This window comes from Aplysia californica, unplaced genomic scaffold (genome assembly GCF_000002075.1).
Source record: "Aplysia californica isolate F4 #8 unplaced genomic scaffold, AplCal3.0 scaffold00246, whole genome shotgun sequence".
Classification (NCBI taxonomy): domain Eukaryota; kingdom Metazoa; phylum Mollusca; class Gastropoda; order Aplysiida; family Aplysiidae; genus Aplysia; species Aplysia californica.
This window is the reverse complement of record NW_004797516.1, coordinates 773,630-792,637: the sequence shown is the minus strand read 5'-3', so window position 1 is coordinate 792,637 and position 19,008 is coordinate 773,630. Positions and strand designations below refer to the sequence as shown.

The 19,008-nt window shown below is 38.7% G+C and overlaps 1 protein-coding gene across 1 annotated transcript in view; it reads left to right on the top strand.

Moving 5' to 3' along the window:
- LOC101860105 (fructosamine-3-kinase) overlaps nucleotides 1-17,909 on the top strand; it is a gene marked incomplete in the record, with an annotated part of 20,153 nt that extends 2,244 nt beyond the window's left edge. Inside the window, 8 exon segments of the mRNA XM_035970280.1 lie at nucleotides 2,096-2,308; nucleotides 5,584-5,745; nucleotides 7,383-7,466; nucleotides 9,353-9,453; nucleotides 10,665-10,824; nucleotides 13,046-13,096; nucleotides 16,165-16,339; nucleotides 17,619-17,909. Of these exon segments, the coding sequence (XP_035826173.1) occupies nucleotides 2,306-2,308; nucleotides 5,584-5,745; nucleotides 7,383-7,466; nucleotides 9,353-9,453; nucleotides 10,665-10,824; nucleotides 13,046-13,096; nucleotides 16,165-16,332 (729 nt within the window).
- Nucleotides 17,910-19,008: the final 1,099 nt, after the last annotated feature.

Sequence of the window (19,008 nt, the reverse complement as noted above, 5' to 3'; positions counted from 1 at the left end):
GCAGACAACAGAACATTGCTAGAGATCAGGAAAGGAGGTGAAAGGAGACAATTTTAGAGAAGAAAATGTTTTGGTCGCTACCCGGAATCGAACCCGGGACCTTTGAATGAGAGGCCAACACCTTACCTCTAGGCCACGAGAGCCCCCGAGAAAATGCTTTATAAGTGACAGTCAGATTGCTAACTGTTGGTTTGTTCTTAGATAATACAATAAACACATTATCGTAATAGTAATAAATAATTATATATTAAAATTTATAAAAGCTTGAAATTGTAATTAACAAATCATCGTGTTAAAGCCTCGCATTACCTACTCTTGCAGCATACCAATTTAAATTCAAATGAATTCTGCATCATCTGACACATTAATAGTTCATCTATGTTAAGAGAAGCCCGAGATATGGTCACTTAAAACTGACCTTTAAAAAATCAGGCTTGGCAAAATTGTGCGAAATAAATGAAACATAAAATTTTCTTCGCGTTTCTTTTGAGGAGCATCAGTATTGATAGAATGGACATACATTTAAAATCCAATGATTTGAAAGGAGTATTTTGTATTGCAACAAACAATATATTTCTATTTTGATATTTTGTCACGAAACTTTCAAACAAAACGGTAAATAGAGTAATCACAAATGCCATGCAAAACTTTGACTTAAATATTACATGTTCCCATTGTTATTTTGCTTAGGAACCATTCGTTTTGTATAGTGCTCGAACCGTTTGGGTATCAACTCTGTTAGATTTTAGACATAATTATCCGTCATTTCATCCCAAATATCACAGAGAGTTACAAAAAAAAGGGTCTGAATTCGGAGCAAGTAGCTTTTCTTCAGCTGCTCTTTCATGGTACTTCACTCATCACATACCTGTAGGAGTCACAGCGTGGCTATTTACTGGTGACCACTCCAACGTCGCTTTGATTTGGTTTTCCAAGAATTATCTAGTGGCATTGGCCCTGTAAGAAAGTTCTTTGCTATACATGGAGATGACTACCCGAATGACACCTGGACAAAAATACACCTGGACAAAAAAAAGGGTAAGACATGACGTTCCAGCACTTAAGGGATGTAGTCCACTAAACTGCACCATCCAGTGATTCTCATGAAGACGGTTATGTTCATGCCACACCAGACCACGCAAAACATGGCAGTTTTGTGGGCTCATTTCATCCCTGACAAATGATTATGTCCAAAATCTAACCAACACAGTTCATGTGCAAATTAAAAAAAGGTTTCGTGACACGAAGTCTTTAGCTTCTAAACAAAAACTTCATTAGATCTAATACTAATGAGCACACGTTATGTTAAAACTTAAATCCAGGTTTTTGTGCGATATTTGTAACTGCTTTGTTCTCCGATCTGAAAATATCTCCAGAAGATGCTGTTCATTGCAGAGACAATAATATTCTCTATTCATTTAATATTCATACATGTCCATTCCACCAGTGTTGGTGCACATAAACATACACATGTGAACACACTTTTGTTTTTGTCTGATTTTGCACAATTTTGCCAAGCCTGATTTTTTAGGTCAATTTTGATGGCCATATCTCGGGCGTCTCTTAACATAAATGAACTAATAATGAAGGTCCGACTCCTTTTCTTAAAATTCTATCTATCGCATCTTATCTGTTTATATTGCATTTTCCCAGCATTATACGACCATACTTGTTTCGGTGTACTTCTCTTTACCCAAACAAGCAAAGCAATTAAACATTGCATACAATTAAATTTAAGAGCCGATTGTTGGTGGCTGCTCTGGTGTGGTTTGTTCCTTCTTTCCTAAAAAACACCTATCGTTCTTATCTCTCCTTCTTTTTGCGTTTGTTACTCTCTTGTAACACCTCTGATCGTCGGGCCTTATGTGATGACCTACTTTTGTTGTAAGTGCCGTAAAATGCTTACTAAAACTTTTTTTAAAAATCACATTACATGTAGGCCTATTATTTTGCGCCCTAGTACTAGTAGAGGAAAGGTGGCTGTTGTGCAAACGTAAATGATAGATCTATCATAACAGATCAAAATATGTAACGTTTAAAATATTATCATTTTGTAATTCTTTTTCCGTTCGCAGAAGTGCAAAGTCACAGCTAACTCCGAAATAATGCACCCGAAAAGTGTATTGTAACTATCAACAATGGTCAGTCACGCGGCCTACTTTCGATTTTTCATCCTGCACGCCTGCCTCCGATGAGAAAGCACGCATTCATTCAGGCGTGGTCACTCACAACCTGTTGGATTCTTATTCTAGAGTGATTCCCCTTCCTGTGGACTCTGGTCACTGGTCACGGGGAAAACGACAGAATGGTTAGTGCGTCGTATGTTGGTCCTATGGCAAATACATGTATAATAATCTAAAGGTTTAACGCCCCTTTCAGTGCAGTTACGTATTGTAATATGAGGCATTGTGTCCGTTTTACCGGTACATTAGGAAGCCCGCCACCTAAAAGATCTAAATCGTGTCAATGGAGGCGTAAAAAAAAATACATTGGTGAAAAAAAGGAAATAACTTTTTGACATTTCTTGAGGGGAAGGGGGAGAGGGGTCAATGGGGGAATGCAGTACGTGTTAAACGGTCTTTTGTAAGACAATATCTTGTAAAAACAGCCACTTGTGGTTTTGTTGTTGTTGTTGCTGTTGCTGTTGTTGCTGGGGTTGGGGGGGGGGGGTAACGTTATAACATGACGTTGCGAAAGACTTCCACCTGTCAAGGACAACCACTTAAATTCTTCTCCACAATGGGTGACCGTCTTAGACAATTTCGACAGAAAATAACTCAAGGGTCGTAATCCTTGTAAATACTTAGCTTTTAGTAAAAGCGTAATTTTCTCCCTCTAGCAAAAGTGAGGCCTTTCAGAAGTTAGATGGGAGGGAGTAGGTTTGATCAAAAGAGGTTCCTAAACAATTGTTGGTCTATATTCGGGAAGAGAAAACCCTTGAAAAAGTAATACGAATTTTATTTAATGAAACAACATTTAAAAAGCATCATAGGTTATCGGCGAGTGTCAGAAAGAGTCATTGTGGCTATATTATTATAAATTTCAAGGAAAAACTAAAGATAAATGTCATCCAAGTACTACGCACCAACATCAGAGAATGACTGCGAGCAAGTAGTGACCTTTTATGAAGACCTTGATAAGGCAATGAAACAGCTAAAATCACAAGATTAACCAGGGTCATGGGGGATTTTAACGCGAAATTAGGAGGCACACGTATAGAAGAGTTGGCCCATGGGGATTGGTTAAAGTGAATGAACGTGGCGAGCGACTGATAGAATGGTACAGAGAAAATGATTTTGTGATTCCAAACACCTGGTAGGAAAATCACTCGAGAAGACGATACACCTGGAAGAGTCCTGGCGATAGAAGTAGAAACCAAATAGACTTCATACTCATTCAGAAATGTTTTAGAAATGCAATAAAATTGTCTAAATCGTGACCAGGAGCAGACTGTGATAGTGGCCATATACCAGTCGTGTGTAAAATGACGAAGAGACTGAAGAAACTTAAAAAGTCAAAGTACCAACGAGAATTTGACGTAGATCTTTTTAATGACAAATAAAGAACTGAAAGAATGTTTCTGTATAGATGTAAACAAGAAATTCCAAGCTCTGGAAAACATTACTAAATCGGAAGAACTCTGGAGGAAAATGAAAAACTCATAAATGGAAGCTGTGGAATAAAATATCTCACCGAAAGCTAAAAAAAAAAAAGAAAAAAGCAAATTGAAAAAATGGAAGATCCAGGACATATTTACGTCCTTCTCTTCTCTCCCTCTTGTTTTGTGTTTGTTATTTTCTTGTAACATCTCAAATCTCTATTACTTACTAGACCTTCTTGTGTCGCAAGTGCCATAAAACACTTAATTACACTGAAACAAACATTTATTGACAAAGTCAGTCATTGCTAGTGAGTGGTTGGTGGGTGTTCTGGTGTGATTTGCTTTTTTTTTCCTGCTAAACAACTGTCGACCTTTTCTTCCCTCTTTTTTGTGTTTGTTACTCTCTTGTAAGTTTCTAACACCTCAAATCTTCAGCATGACCTTATTGTGACTTATTGTATTGTCTGAGCAATAAAACTCTTACGGGGGCTCTCATGGCTTAGAGGTTAAGGTGTTTGCATCTCGTTCCAAGGTCCCGGGTTCGAATCCGGGTAGCGACGGAAATATTTCTTCTCTAAAATGTTCTCCTTTCACCTCGTCTCCTGCTCTCTTGCAATATTCCGTCATCTGCTTTCGTCTCCACTTTCTGCCCCCGCCCCCTCACCTCCTTTGCCCCTTCCTCTGGGCTCCTGACTCTTTCTGCAGCCTTTCTACTGCTACTCCCGGCTCCTCCTTACTGCTGTCTTTCTGCCACACCCCTGATCTTCTGATAGGAAAGATCCACACCTAACCTTCTCGGGTAAGGGCTAAAAATCTCGGAGGGCACGTGTTCAAGTTGCTCACTTTAAAGAAGCGAAGGAGTAGCAGAAGAAAGGCTGCAGAAAGAATCAGGAGCCCAGAGGAAGGGGCAAAGGAGGTGAGGGGGTGGGGGCTGAAAGAGGAGACGAAAGCAGACGACAGAACATTGCTAGAGAGCAGGAAGTGAGGTGAAAGGAGCCTAATTTAGAGAAGAAAATGTTTCGGTCGCTACCCGGATTCGAACCTGGAACCTTTGAATGAGAGGCCAACACCTTAACCTCTTGGCCACGAGAGCCCCCCTCAAATCAGTGCATCTCTGTGTGGGTGCATAAGTAAAAATTTACCAGTTTCCCTCTGGTTTAATTGTATTACTGTTATTATTAGTCTATCATCATCATCCTCATCATCCTCCTCCTCCTCCTCCTCCTCCTCTTCATCATCATCATCATCATCATCATCATCATCATCATCATCATCATTGTATAAAGAAGGTATTAAAACAGTTAAGACCTTGTTGTATTTCCAGAAAATATGTATTATACACAGCTCGTTCGACGTTTCGCCCGGTAAAGGGCTTCTTCAGGAACATGTACAAAAAATATAATGGGAAAATCTATTGACTACACGCTATAGCAAAAAAAGTGCGCGCATACACGTCATAATATCAAAAGGAGCGATAAAAACAAATCGGGAAGACCAGAGAAAAATTTAAGGCTATGGCAAGAAGTGGTATGGATATGAAATAGTATGTACGTCAAATCATATATTAAATATATGATCATCATCATCATCATCATCATCATCATCATCATCATCATCATCATCATCATCATCATCGTCGTCGTCGTCGTCGTGGTCGTCGTGGTTATTGTTGTTGTTATCTTATTCGTATTCCCTATTCATTCTTATTCTTGTTCTTGTTCTTGTTATTATTATTTTTTGTTTTTATTATTATTATTATTATTATTATTATTATTATTATTATTATTATTATTATTATTATTATTATTATTATTATTAGATCTATTATTATTATTATTATTATTATTATTAGATCTATTATTATTATTATTATTATCAGGTCTATTATTATCATTATTAGATCTATTATTATTATTATTATCATTATTATTATTATTATTATTATTATTAGATCTATCATTCTCTTCGTGTTACGTTGACAGAGAACAGCAGTGGAGGAGTCAGTGGATGAACAGATCAAGCAGGAGCTAGGCACCTCAATCCTACGCCAGACTGGCTACACAAGAAAAGGGGCCATTTGTGAAGGGCGCGGCTTTGAAACAGATCGGGGTCGTGTTTTCATTAAGTTCACAAAAAGCCCTCAGGTATCATCCGAAACTATTTCTAAGCATTTATTGCCATATGTGCTATTGATTAAAATAAAACATTTTCAGATATATAATGATGTATTGACTCTGTCTTAGTCTGTTCCTCTGTCTGTCCCTTTGTCTGTCTGTCTGTCTGTCTGTCTGTCTGTCTGTCTGTCTGTCTGTCTATCTGTCTGTCTGTCTGTTCCTCTCTCTCTCTCTCTCTCTCTCTCTCTCTCTCTCTCTCTCTCTCTCCCTCTCTCTCTCTCTCTCTCTCTCTCTCCCTCTCTCTCTCTCTCTCTCTCTCTCTCCCTCTCTCTCTCTCTCTCTCTCTCTCTCTCTCTCTCTCCCTCTCTCTCTCTCTCTCTCTCTCTCTCTCTCTCTCTCTCTCTCTCTCTCTCTCTCTCTCTCTCTCTCCATCTTCCTCTGCCCATCTCCATACGATACATTGTGTTATATCAGCAGAAGGATTTCTCTTAAAATCAGTAGACTGAGTAGAGAAGCATACGTGCCCCAAGCTTACCCCTTCAATGTATGAAGTGACATAATGTTGCACGCAGACAGACTGGTTGCAGTCCGACATTGCATCCTTGGGAAATGTACTTTGCACGAATAAACCTATACCATTTCACCATTTTTACCAGACTGGTTGCAGTAAGGGCTAACAAACTGGTTGCAGTAAGGGCTAACAAACTGTTTGCACTTAGGGCGTGTGGTTTCACACAAGGCGAAAACGGCAAATAGTATTTCCCCTCTGAAGTCTTTATGTGAGGCAGCGTGGTGGAATCAGGCTCTCGTCAATTTTTGGGCAGGTAGAGTTATTGGTATCATCTTAAAGCTTGTTCACTTGTCTTTATTTGGATGAAGAAGATATCCATTTTCTTGAATACAAGTCGAGATATTTGCAAAAGAAGGAGGTGGGGGTCACCTGTTTTCAGAGGTAAAATTAGTGAGAAAATGGCGGCCAAAGATAGTTATTTCCTTAGCTTAAGAGTCCGTGGTAACTGAAAATTTACATTTTTTGTGCCTTTATTCAATGCTTTTCAGAAAAATCCACACAGAAATTAGTTTTTAATGGGCATGAAAGGTGTTGAGTCAAAAAACAAAAATTTGATAAAAATCCACAAACCTGCGGAAAAATGCAAGTTTCTTAAGTTTGATTATTTTGACGAGAGCCTGATTCCACCACCGTGCCTCTCTATTTGTTTGCCATTTATTTTTATACAAGCACTGTCAGGCCTTACTTTTGAACCCTATTATTATGTGTCACGAGGCGGTGGAACTATGCGCTCGCCAATTTTTGGGCATATAGAGTTGATATTATTATCTTCAGGCTTGTTAATGGCGTCGGTAGCCTTGTGGTGAGGCTACCGGACTCGTAATCGTGAGGTTGCCGGTTCGGGGGTTCGAGCTTGAAACACAAAAATGATATTATATCAGTCACTTTTTGGGCTGACTTTGGCATGTATTTTTTTCTGGTTTCTGACCCGTCATATTATGTTAACGCTATTATCGCACACCACCCAATGCATATCATATAATTATTATAATCTTCAATTCTTGGAATTAAAAAGAGAAATGTTCTTTTTGTTTTGTATACAACGATTTATACGCATATAATTATATATATAATCTATGTTCTGAATTTCTCTCAGGCTTTTGACATGTTCCAAGGAGAGTTTGAAAGTCTTCTCACTTTAAAGGACACCGGAGTTGTGAAAGTTCCTTCGCCAATAAAGGTGCAGTATTTTTAATGCGTCAGTGCAGTACCATTGTATGACAAGGAAAGAAAAAAGTGTCTTATCCCCAAGTCCCTTTTAAAAAATCACAACTGAAACGGACTAAGTGGGGCCTCCATTAACTCAGTAGTTGGTATCATGCTGGATTACTGAACAGATGTCGTTTGAGCTCTCGTTGTTTTCAGGAGTTTTCAAGCTGAATGGGTCTTATCGGAGACGAACGTTCCGTTCGGAGGCCCCTCCTCTTAAATGGCTTAGTTTTAAAGCTATACTTCTGCTTTTTACGCATCGATTCGATCTCGAAACATTAATTTCTGAACAGATAGCAGTTTTCCAACCCTTTCATTTAAACCCTTACTTACTTAATTCGGTAATTGTAAGCCTTAGACCTACAAATTCTTCATTGGTGAGTATGGCTTGATTTCATATCCTAGCAGGTTTTCAATACACCTGTATTTTGTATCAGTTTTTATTTTGGCTGTTCTTGGTTCCTTTGGGTGTACTACAAAAAAAAGGTCACGAGTTACTAATGAGCCATACAACGCAGTAAGAACTTCGCGCACAAAAAATCAGCCGTAAAGTGTTAATCGTAGGCCTGACGCCTATTTGTTGTATATGTATACGAAACGGGCTTTTTACATCATAGAACACCATCTTGACGATTGCAGATCATAGCTGTTCATTGTCATGCTCACAAAATAGGTGCAGGTCTTAGTTTTAGTTTAGTTAATATGGGGTGCCCTTTGGAGGATCGGGTGGGGTCGGGTCGGTTTGTTGGTCAGATTGAGGGCCCAAAGCGGCTACCGTAGCACAAGCTGATGGCGCCCGACTAATCGTCTTTTCGGGGTGCCCACTACGGATGGGATCAGCCGATCGGGGCGACTCGGTCGCCTAAAAAATATACGTGAAAACATTTGTTTTCAGTTTCCGGCGACCGAGTCGGGCGATCGGCCAGATCCAGACGTAGTGGGCACCCCGTATTTCAGGCGACGAATCGGGCGATCGGCCCGATCCAGACGTAGTGGGCACCCCGTATTTCAGGCGACGAGTCGGGCGATCGGCCAGATCCAGACGTAGTGGGCACCCCGTATTTCAGGCGACGAGTCGGGCGATCGCTCTGGACCCGACCTGACCCGACCCGATCCCATCCGCAATGGGCACCGCGTATTAAGAGTTTTAGGACGCTCGCAACGGTATAAGGTTATAATATTATGAGCGGGCAGTGCAGGTCTACAAGTAGTAACATTTTCGTGTATTAAGTAAGCTATTACTATTGTTAGAAATGTGGACTCAAAAAGCCAACACTGTCACCTACCAGCTTGCACCCCTCCTATCTCATCCAAACATCTCTATGGACACAAAGAGACAGCTTATCACCTCAATATTCATATGTGAGGCAGCGTAGCGTGGTGGAATCAGGCTCTCGTCAATTTTTGAGTATGTAGAGTGGTTGGTATCATCTTAAAGCTTGTTCACTTGTCTTTATTTGAATGAAAAAAATATCCATTTATCATTCTTGAATACAAGTCGGGATATTTGCGAAAGAAGGAGGTAGGGGTCAGCTGTTTTCAGAGGTAAAATTAGTGAGAAAATGACCGCAAAAGATCATTATTTAGTTAGCTTAAGAGTCCGTGGTAACTGAAAAAATGTACATTTTTGTGCCTTTAATCAACGCTTTTCAGAAAAATCCACATAGGAATGAGTTCCTTAACGAGCTTGAAATGTGTTGAGCCAAAAAACAAAAATTTGATAAAAATTTACACACCTGCGTAAAACTGCAAGTTTCTTCACTTTGATTATTTTGACGAGAGCCTGATTCCACCACGCTGCCTCACATATTATTATTTTTTAAAATTACTATTACGTCCTACGTATACCTGGTCCAGGTGATAGCGGCGTCTGGAGGTCCTGCTGCTTTAGTCATGGAGTTTACCGAGTTCAAACATCTCTCCAAATGGACTGAGACCTTGGGAGAACAAATGGCTCGGTATGTCTTTTGAGAACCTTGATTGTATTTTTATGAGTTTTGTTGAAAATTACCAAATAAGTGTATTGAAAGCCGCAGCAAAGGATGTATAGGTAGCGGGCGTATTGGCAACAGCCCACTAACGACCCAACCGCCTGCAGCTTAACCCTATCCGTACGCCCTGGGGTCATTTTGTACCTCCGGGCTTGTATTCTTCATATTTTAGAATACTTCTTGTGCGAAGATCTCTTTGAAACTTTCAGCATTTCTCAAAAAATCATTTTTACAGACTTGAGTAAGCAAAGCGTACGGATCAGATTAACTTGTACATTTCCTCTTTGGAAAGTGGTGGCACAGAGTTCCCCACGTCGTATGGATACGATAGTAAAACACGACGTACGGACAGGGTTAAATGATTTGTTCATTCAATTCCTTCAATAATATTATCATTCCTGCTTTGTGAATAACATAAATTGTGTTGAAGGAGTTGTAAAAGATATGCAGAGGCCTACAGTTGATCAATAAGATGATGTTATTTATTAATATCTATAGACTGCGTCTGGCCATCGTGTGTAACAAGTGTGCGATTGATGTACAAAAAAACTTTTTTTCCACAAAACCACAAAGTATGTTTCCCATTTTCTGGTGAAAAAAGAAAAAAAAAACCTGTTCTGTGGAGTAGGGTAGGGTCTCAGCCGTTGCAGGCTGAGGAAGAGGGTTCGATTCCTGTGTTGGGAAGTCTTTATTATGTCGAGACTCTGTTGTACATAACTTTATTCTTAACCGCGGAGTATGGATTTCAACCCTAAGCAAAATGTTCAAGGCATCCAGATCTATGTCTATTCGTGTCCCCAAAACCGCTTAAACTTTTTTTCTTTTAATTATCTTTATCAGTAAGCAGCCAACTTTGGACTTTTTTTTAGAAAGATTTCATTTGATCTTTTCCTTCCATAGAATTCTGAACAGTTTCTCCCCAAAATCACATTATTGTTTCTTCATATTTATCCACACCTTCTTTGGTATTGTCCAACACCCACAGCCTATTATAAAGGGGTTGACGACACAACGCTTTTAAAACTTTTTTTTTTGGTCTTATTGAGATGCTTCTGTTCTTCAGAATTAGACTCATTTTATTGATATTATATATATAATTGTTTTTGTCAAAGATAATAAACGATAATTTCAAAAGCTGTTATGAAGAAAGGGCTGCCTTCTTCTGATTTCTTCTGCAGACTTCATCTTCATAATTCTGAATCACGCACCCGCGCGGAGAAAGCGGAACGCTCAATACACAAGGACCCCACCTTGTCTTTCATTGAGAAATTTGGCTTCCCGACGTCCAACTATTTTGGGTTTTTCCCTCAAGACAACGAGTGGTCGGACTCATGGCTGGTATTTACCACTTGCTGCAGAGGTTATATTATCGTATACACGATAGCGCCTACTCGCCCCTCCCCCCACACCCAACTAAGGGCGTGAATTGAAAACCCCCTCCTGCCAGAATACGTACGTGTATTATGCTAGCATCTGCATTTGTTGCCATTTTTTCCCAAAAGTAGCCAAAAGTTGCCCTAAAAATGTCAAAAGTTGCCAAATAGTTGCCGTTAATTTTCAAGCTTTCAACTCTCTGTGACGACATTAGCAATATGTTGATAGAGATAACTTCATCTAAAACACCAGAATTTCTTGTGCTGTTTTAAGCATGCGGAATATTTCCCCAAAGTAAACACTTGCAAGTGGGTGGTTGGAGGGCGCTGCTAGCAGGTCCTACGTGTTTACTTTCCCTCTGTTGTTTCTGTCTGTCTGTCTGTAGCCTTTTTTGAGGACCAGGTGACCAGGAGTAGCGTAGCCCCTTTTAAGAGCCGGGGTACCAGCAGTAGACCTTTTCAGGGCTAAGGGGCCAGGATTACCCTCTTTTCTGGGCTCAGGGACGAGAGTAGCTCCTTTTTAGGGCCAAGGGAGCGGCAGAAGAAGCCCTCTATTTCAGGGCCAATTAAAGGACAACAGTAGCCCTTGTCTCAGGGCCAAAGGGCAGCAGTAGCCCTTTTCCGGAGCAAAAAATTGAGGGGAGCAACAAACGCATTGGCCCTTTTTCAGAGCTAGAGGACTGGCAGCAGCCCCTTTTCACGGCCAAATGACAACAGTAGCCCTTTTCAGGGCTGAGGAGCCACGATCAGCCCCTTTTCAGGGTCCATGGACAAGCGTAGACCCTTTTCAGGGCCAATAGGGACCGGCATTATAAGCCCTCTTTTTCCAGAGGTGGGCAGCCTTTCTTCAGGGTCAAAGGCAAGCAGTGGCCCTTTTCCTTGTCTAGGGACCAGTGGAAGAAGCCCCTTTTCAGGGCCAAGGGACCGATAGTAGCCCTTTTTTTAGAGCAAAGCGAACATAAGTAGCCCTTTTTTGGTGCAAAACGAACTGCAGCAGCCCCTTTTCGTGGCAAAGGGATCGGCCGGAGAAGCCACCCGTGTAATTTTTCATCATGCTACCAACTGAGCAAATGGATGACAGACAGACAGAGAGACAAGATGAAGGAGAGGCAGTCATGAAGAATTAAAAACATTAGACAGACAGACAGACAGACAGACAGACAGACAGACAGATAAAGAAGGTAGACACACACAACTTCACAATACTGCGTAATGTGTGCTATTAATATCATCATAATTATCTTTGTTATTATTATTATCATTATCATTTTATCATTATTGATCATCATCATTATTATCATTATTATCATCATTATAATCATTATCATTTTTATTATTATCATCATTATTATTAGTATCCATTTTATCATTATCATTATTATTATTATTATTATTATTATTATTATTATTATTATTATTATTATTACAAGCTGGGCCCCCTTTCGATGAAAGGGATGATCAGTGCATTAACATCAACTGAAGGTCATTGGCCTACTATACACTCTACTGGAATGGAGCAATACATCTTGAGAGAAAAGTGACACATGTCATGCGTTTCCAAGTTGCCAAATCTGTAATAGATGTATAGATTGATTCTCTCTCTATTCCGCTTTTGCAGTTGTACACTCCATAATTTTAAAGGTGTGGAAGAGTGCGCACGGCTAGTGAACGGAAACCTCACTTGTTTACAGTGGCATCTTAGAAGACGGACTTTCCTAAGATTACATTTAAACGAAACTAATGAAAAACTGAAAAGTAAACTACAGTGACTTCAGGCTCATCAATGAAACCGTGCGCCCTTTAATAATTTTGTCAAATTGGAAAGTTGTGTGGTTCGGAAGTTTTAGGCGACGAAAGTGACGAACTTTCACTAATATAATATGTAAATAGTATTATGATTGTTATATTATTATTGTTATTATTATTATTATTATTATTATTATTATTATTATTATTATTATTATTATTGTTATTATTATTAATATTATTATTATTATTATTATTGTTATCATTATTATTATTATTATTATTATTATTATTATCATTATTATTATTATTATTATTATTATTATTATTATTATTATTATTATTATTATTATTATTATTATCATTATTATTATTATTGATATACTCCTTATTATTGTACATGTACTTTCTTTGATTGTTTTTCCACTACATCTTTTCAGGCATTTTTTGCAAGAAAAATTGAGCAGCACATCAAATTAGTAACAGAAAAGGTGAGACAATAAATGAATGGTTGCAGTTTTGAAAACATACGAAAGACAATCCGGGGGGAGACAGATGTAATTTGTACTTCAAATGCTTCTCTTCTTTGGGTCTAAATAAAATTAAATGCAAAATCTGCATAATATAATAATGCATGTGGGTCGAGAACATTTCAAACCTTTTTTGCGTGTAGTAATAGTGTGAGAGTGAACTGGAGGCTGGATTTTTACCGCTCTTGTGGCTTGCAGATATCTTCTTAGAGCTTCTGAAAGAATTCTAGAAAACTAGCTTAGGCAAGGTGCACAAATTTGAAAAAACAAAACAACAAATTTCTCAGGAAAGTTGAAGACATTGTTGAAGAATTTTGTTTGTTGTTGTTGTTGTTTTTTTTGGTTATTTAATCTATTTATGTTTTCATGTTATTTCATTTCATTTTATTTATTTTATTTCATTTTATTTTTATTGTTATTTTTACTTTTTTTTTTTTTAATTTTATATAGATCTCTCTCTCTCTCTCTCTCTCTCTCTATATATATATATATTTTTTTTTTTTTTTTAATTTATTAATTTTTTTTTTTAATTTTTTTTTGGGGGGGGGGGGGGTTACGACGCTCGCAACTGCGTAAGGTCCTATCAAAGACCGTGCAGGACACATATAAAAAAAAACATTTTCCGTTTGGCAGGAATTAATTTTTTTTTTTGCTCAGGTGGCGGCCTAAGTCAGCTCTTATTGATTTTAGGACCAGCCGAGTGAGTTAAAAATAAGAATAATTCCCGTGTAACCCAATTAGTTAGACAATAATTTGCATTGCGCAGTCAAGCATGGATATTTAAACTCGTCAGAGATTGGCAAATCGCTAGTTCTACCTTAGAATTGCAATGTTCTATATATGTCATTTTTGGCCTTTTCGGGTAACCATGAGATCAGAAATCAACTGCTCTATCAAAATCGTAAAATTACGATGAGTCGTTATCAAGGTATTCAATGATTGTGAAGCTCAAAATATTTGACGCCAAATTTCTCCAAACTAGGTACTGGGCAGATAGAACTTTGTTGGCTTAATTCTGAAGTAGCGAAATGTGTTCGGCACAGCGGCCTTTTCAAAATTCGGGTAAACCGATATAGTAGCGAAACATTAAAGATATAAAATATCAATCATGGAATGGCAAATTGTACAAGCAATCCTTGAAATTGAGTTTACCGTATGAGTTATCTGCTGATGGTACATGTACAGTCGAACCTGCCTTAACGGAAACCTGTGTAAAACAGAAAACTGTCTTAACGGAATCTCCCCGCTTCCCCCTTGATATATATTCCTCTTTAATTACCTGTATAAAACGGAAACCTGTCCAACGCGGAAACGGAAAAAAAATCCGCTCCCTACCGAGGGTTTCACCTGTCTAAGACGGAAAATGCTTTGCCCGCTCAACCCTGATTTGAAACAAAACTCGCAAATGTGGTTCCGCCGGCTCTAAACTTAACGCTATGGTCATGCCGCTGGGCGAGGAAGGGGAGTAGGGGAGCAATTTGGGGGTAAATGTTACCCCATCATGTGAGCCCTGAACGGTGCAGATGGTCAGTGTAATGTGAGTGTGAAATCTCGCGACAGCCCGTGAGAGTGCTCGAGTAGCGAGCCACGACGGAAACTTTCTTGGGTAGCCAAGCCAAAAGTCAGAGGTGTGAAATTAGTTTGACCAATGCCTGCCGAGAAAAGAGTTCCACGAATCGTTGTTACATGATGGCAGTGAGGGGTGGCATTGGTTGACTGTGCTTGTTACACCGATGGGTGGGGCTAAGGGTGGAAGCAAAGGAGATGTTCAAACGTTTCTGTTTTTAATAGGTCAAACAGTGATCCTATGAAAGGCAAACACTGGTGGTAATTGGAAAAGTAAGACTGACGCATGTCATTATCAGACAGGATAGCAGCTGAGAGGTGTGAAGTTTTGACCACTGCTTGCCGATCGGACAAGCGATCCTTGATCCCACCGGCTGGGCCTTTGAACCCCCCCCCCCCCCCCCCAACCTCAATCTCCCCCTAAATTCCCCTGTCTAAGACGGAATTTTTTTCTGGCTCCCTTGCAATTCCGTCTTACACAGGTTCGACTGTGTAGTAGCGAAACATTAAAGATAAAATATCAATCATGGAATGGCAAATTGTACAAGCTATCCTTGAAATTGAGTTTACCGTGTGTTATCTGTGCCTCATGGTACTTTGAAGGTGAAGCAGCTGGTTCGAACCCGGACTGAGAGAGTGAGGGGAATTGCTGCTTGAGGGAGGAGCAAAATTTGGTACAAACAACGCTTCTGACATCACCAGTACATACGTTTTGGGGTTTTTTTTCGTCACTACATTTTAGAAATACACAGCAATAGTTCGCTGGGATCCTTCGGGACTTGTTTTTCATTCATTCATTCATTCATTCATCCATTCATTCATCCATTCATTTTTATTGCTCTTTCTTTGTCTTTAATTTACCTTTTAGTGATTGTGAAAAGTGCAGTTACATGTGTACTTTTTTTTCTTTCAGGACATTATTAATTATCACCTTAGTTTTCCGTCAACAAAAATGACTATCAGTGTCTTCGCATATTTTTGGGTACAAATCTGGAAACCATGATTTTCAAAATTTGCTTTGATTTGTTTGGTTTGATTCTTTTGGTTTGATTGTTTGTTTGTTTGCTTAGATCTAATTGTTTATAAGTTGTTTGTTTGTTTGTTTGCTTAGATCTAATTGTTTATAAGTTGTTTGTTTGGTTTTGTTTTCGTTTGTTTGATTGTTTGTTGGTAGAAAAAGTCGCTTGAAGCTTTAGATGATAAATTGGTCATTATTGTTTGGCAAATTAGTGACTGGTTGATTCTGTAATTTTTAAAATAGGAATGCATATAATATAAGCGCGTCTATTTTATGTAAAGTAAATGTATTACATGTATTTAGATGCAAGAAACAGTTCGCCACAAATTTATTTCTGGGTGAGAGTAATTGAATTATTTTCGTCTTAAATAATAGGACTATATATTATTATGAAAGACATGAAACTTTAAAATCGATGTTTAGATGGAAGCACATTTTTCCCCAGTTATTTTCGACCCTGCATGTTTTTACGGACACTCGGAGTATGACGTTGCTCTGGCCAAGATGTTCAACGAGTATGACGCCAAGTTCTCCACCGCCTACCATAGTGTCCTTCCAAAGCAGCCAGGCTTTGAAGACAGGGAGGAGCTGTATGTCATGTTCCACTACCTGAACCATTGGTGGGTGTGTGAATATATAAATAATGCCTGAAAATAATATATGCATGTTTTTTGCGCTCTTTACCGATCGGCGCAAAATCTGCGCGTTTTAATGATCGTTTAATTGCGCGGCAATCTTAAGATTGCGCTGCACGTTTTAACTATCGTATAATTGTATCATTCTTGTGAGCTCTTCAGTTTCATAATATGTTAATTTTAATTTTAATTTTCTTACTTTTACTCTTTTGAAAATACATGTGAATGTTCCTTGATTTGAGAAAAAGTACGAAATGGCAGGCCGTAATTAAGTACGGCTAGCCTCTTTCGTAAAAAAAAAAAAAATAAAGATGGAAGTGAATTTTTTATTATTATTATTTTTTAAAGTATAAAATATTAACGCAATTTTTAGATTGCTGTACAATTATACGATAGTTAAAACGCGCATCGCAATCGTAACATTGCGCTAATCGGTAAATAGCGCGGATGGTGGCCTTGAATACGAGAGAGAGAGAGAGAGAGAGAGAGAGAGAGAGAGAGAGAGAGAGAGAGAGAGAGAGACAGACAGACAGACAGACAGACAGACAGACAGACAGACAGACAGACAGACAGACAGACAGACAGACAGACAGACTGACAGACAGAAGAAATTGACAGTTTTCGCTCACGGGCGTCATTCGTTACCACAAAACTCAGGAACTTGAGTTACTATCAATTTGTCTAATTTATCATCAATACCAACGCGACACCGATGACAGGATTTTTTTTCTTCTAGAGAACGGCTCATTACTCAACCGCGGACAAGCCTGGATCCCTCATTGGTCTCTCAGCTTTATACAAAAACACTAATGTTTTGTTCAACCTTTCAACAAACCTATAAATATAAGCTCTTTGGTTGGTTATAATAAAGAATGTCTATATTATTTTTAAAACTTACTCTGTAAAGAAATCAATCATTGACCGATCTTGAATTTTCAAGATTTGTTCAGAGCAGTGTTTATGTCACAAAGTAGTATGTAAACGCAATTGTATGTTACATGTATTTGTGATAGATTTCAGAAGCGTTTATCGTGGTAAACTCTAAATTTCTAAGGGAGGCTAGTATAACTCAAATGAGTGCTATTTGTTATGCGAAATAAGTTAGAAACCTTCACGCCTGCAGAAAAAGGTTATGTTTGATCGCGAAATTCTTACAGGTTCACATTATACAAGGTGTAATATCGTACGTCGTATGTAACTTAATTTGACAGAGAAAAAGGAACACACATTATATTTGTGTCATGTACTTTTTTTTATTCGCCAGGAATCACTTTGGGGAGAAGTATAAAGAACTGACGCTGGGAAAGCTACGGGCTTTGGTGATCAAATATTCTTCTTGATGAATATACGGAACAAATCTTTTTTTTTCTGTTTACATTGCACATTGGTTATTGAATGTTCTGCTTTGAGAAATGAAATATATTCTAGAGAAACTCAATACGTTGATTGTTTCTGAACACCTCCAATGTCTCTAAGCATATTGCAATAAATTAAGCCACTAAACGTGTGGATCTATAAAATGTGAATAAAACCTGCAAGCTTTTCGGTTTTCAAACAAGTGGATTTTATTCTTCAACACAGAACGTTCATGCTAGAGTAATTGTGGGTCATCGCGATGGAATCAGGTGCTCGTCAATTTTGGGCTTATTGTGGAATCATTGGTATCATCTTTCATTTATTGTTCATCGGTCCTGCTTTGGATTTTTTTTTAAAACCAAACCTATTCTATCTTGATTGGAGTCGAAAAATTTGCGAGTGAAGAGAGTGTAGGGTGTAGGTCGTCTGGTGTCAAAAGTAAAAAATTAGCTAGAAAAGGACTACAAAATTTTGTTGACTTTCAAAGGTTGAGTGTCCCTGGAAACTGCTCATTTATATTTTTGCGCCTTTTTGATCAACTTTTGTTTTTCAGTTAAGTCTTTACAGAAATGTATTTTTAGACGGAAGAACGAGGTGTTTAGTCAAAATTTTTAAAATCAATGAAAGTGTCCCAATGGGCAGAAAAATATCGATTATATTATTATTACTTCGATTTCATTTTTGACTAGCGCCTGATTTCACCAGTGTTGGATTGGAATCCACTGGGTAAAAGATCAAGGGGAAGATAGCATGGTACGTGGAGAAGAATCACAGAAATTGATTAACAGAAAAGTGGGAAGACATGGAATAACATCAAGAGGCTAGTCCAGAATAGAGAAAGGTGGAAAATGTTTGTTCGTAACCTATACCCTGGTGCAGCGTGAGAAAGGCAATGATAATGATGATTTCACCGTGATGCCTCACACAAATATTAGCAATAGTATCAGAAACTGGGGATGACCTTTGACATTCAAGAAAGAAGAAACGCTCGTCGGCCAACTTTTCAGACATACTAAACCCATTTTTTCTCTTTCCTAATTGTGGCGAGCTTATTTGCCTAAATATTTGGTGAGTTACTTAAAACTTTGTGAGCTGTAAGCTTACTCTTCTCGACCAGGAGGCAGGCTTCCATCCCTGCATGTCAGGGTCAACCCGGGCTAACATCCCAGCAGAGGAGACCGAGATCGATACGTCAATGAAAATTCTCCCCACTCGGAGATCAAATTCTGGTCTCCCGTGGGCGACTGCGAAGCGCCTAACCGCTACATCATAGACGCTAAGAGAGAGAGAGAGAGAGA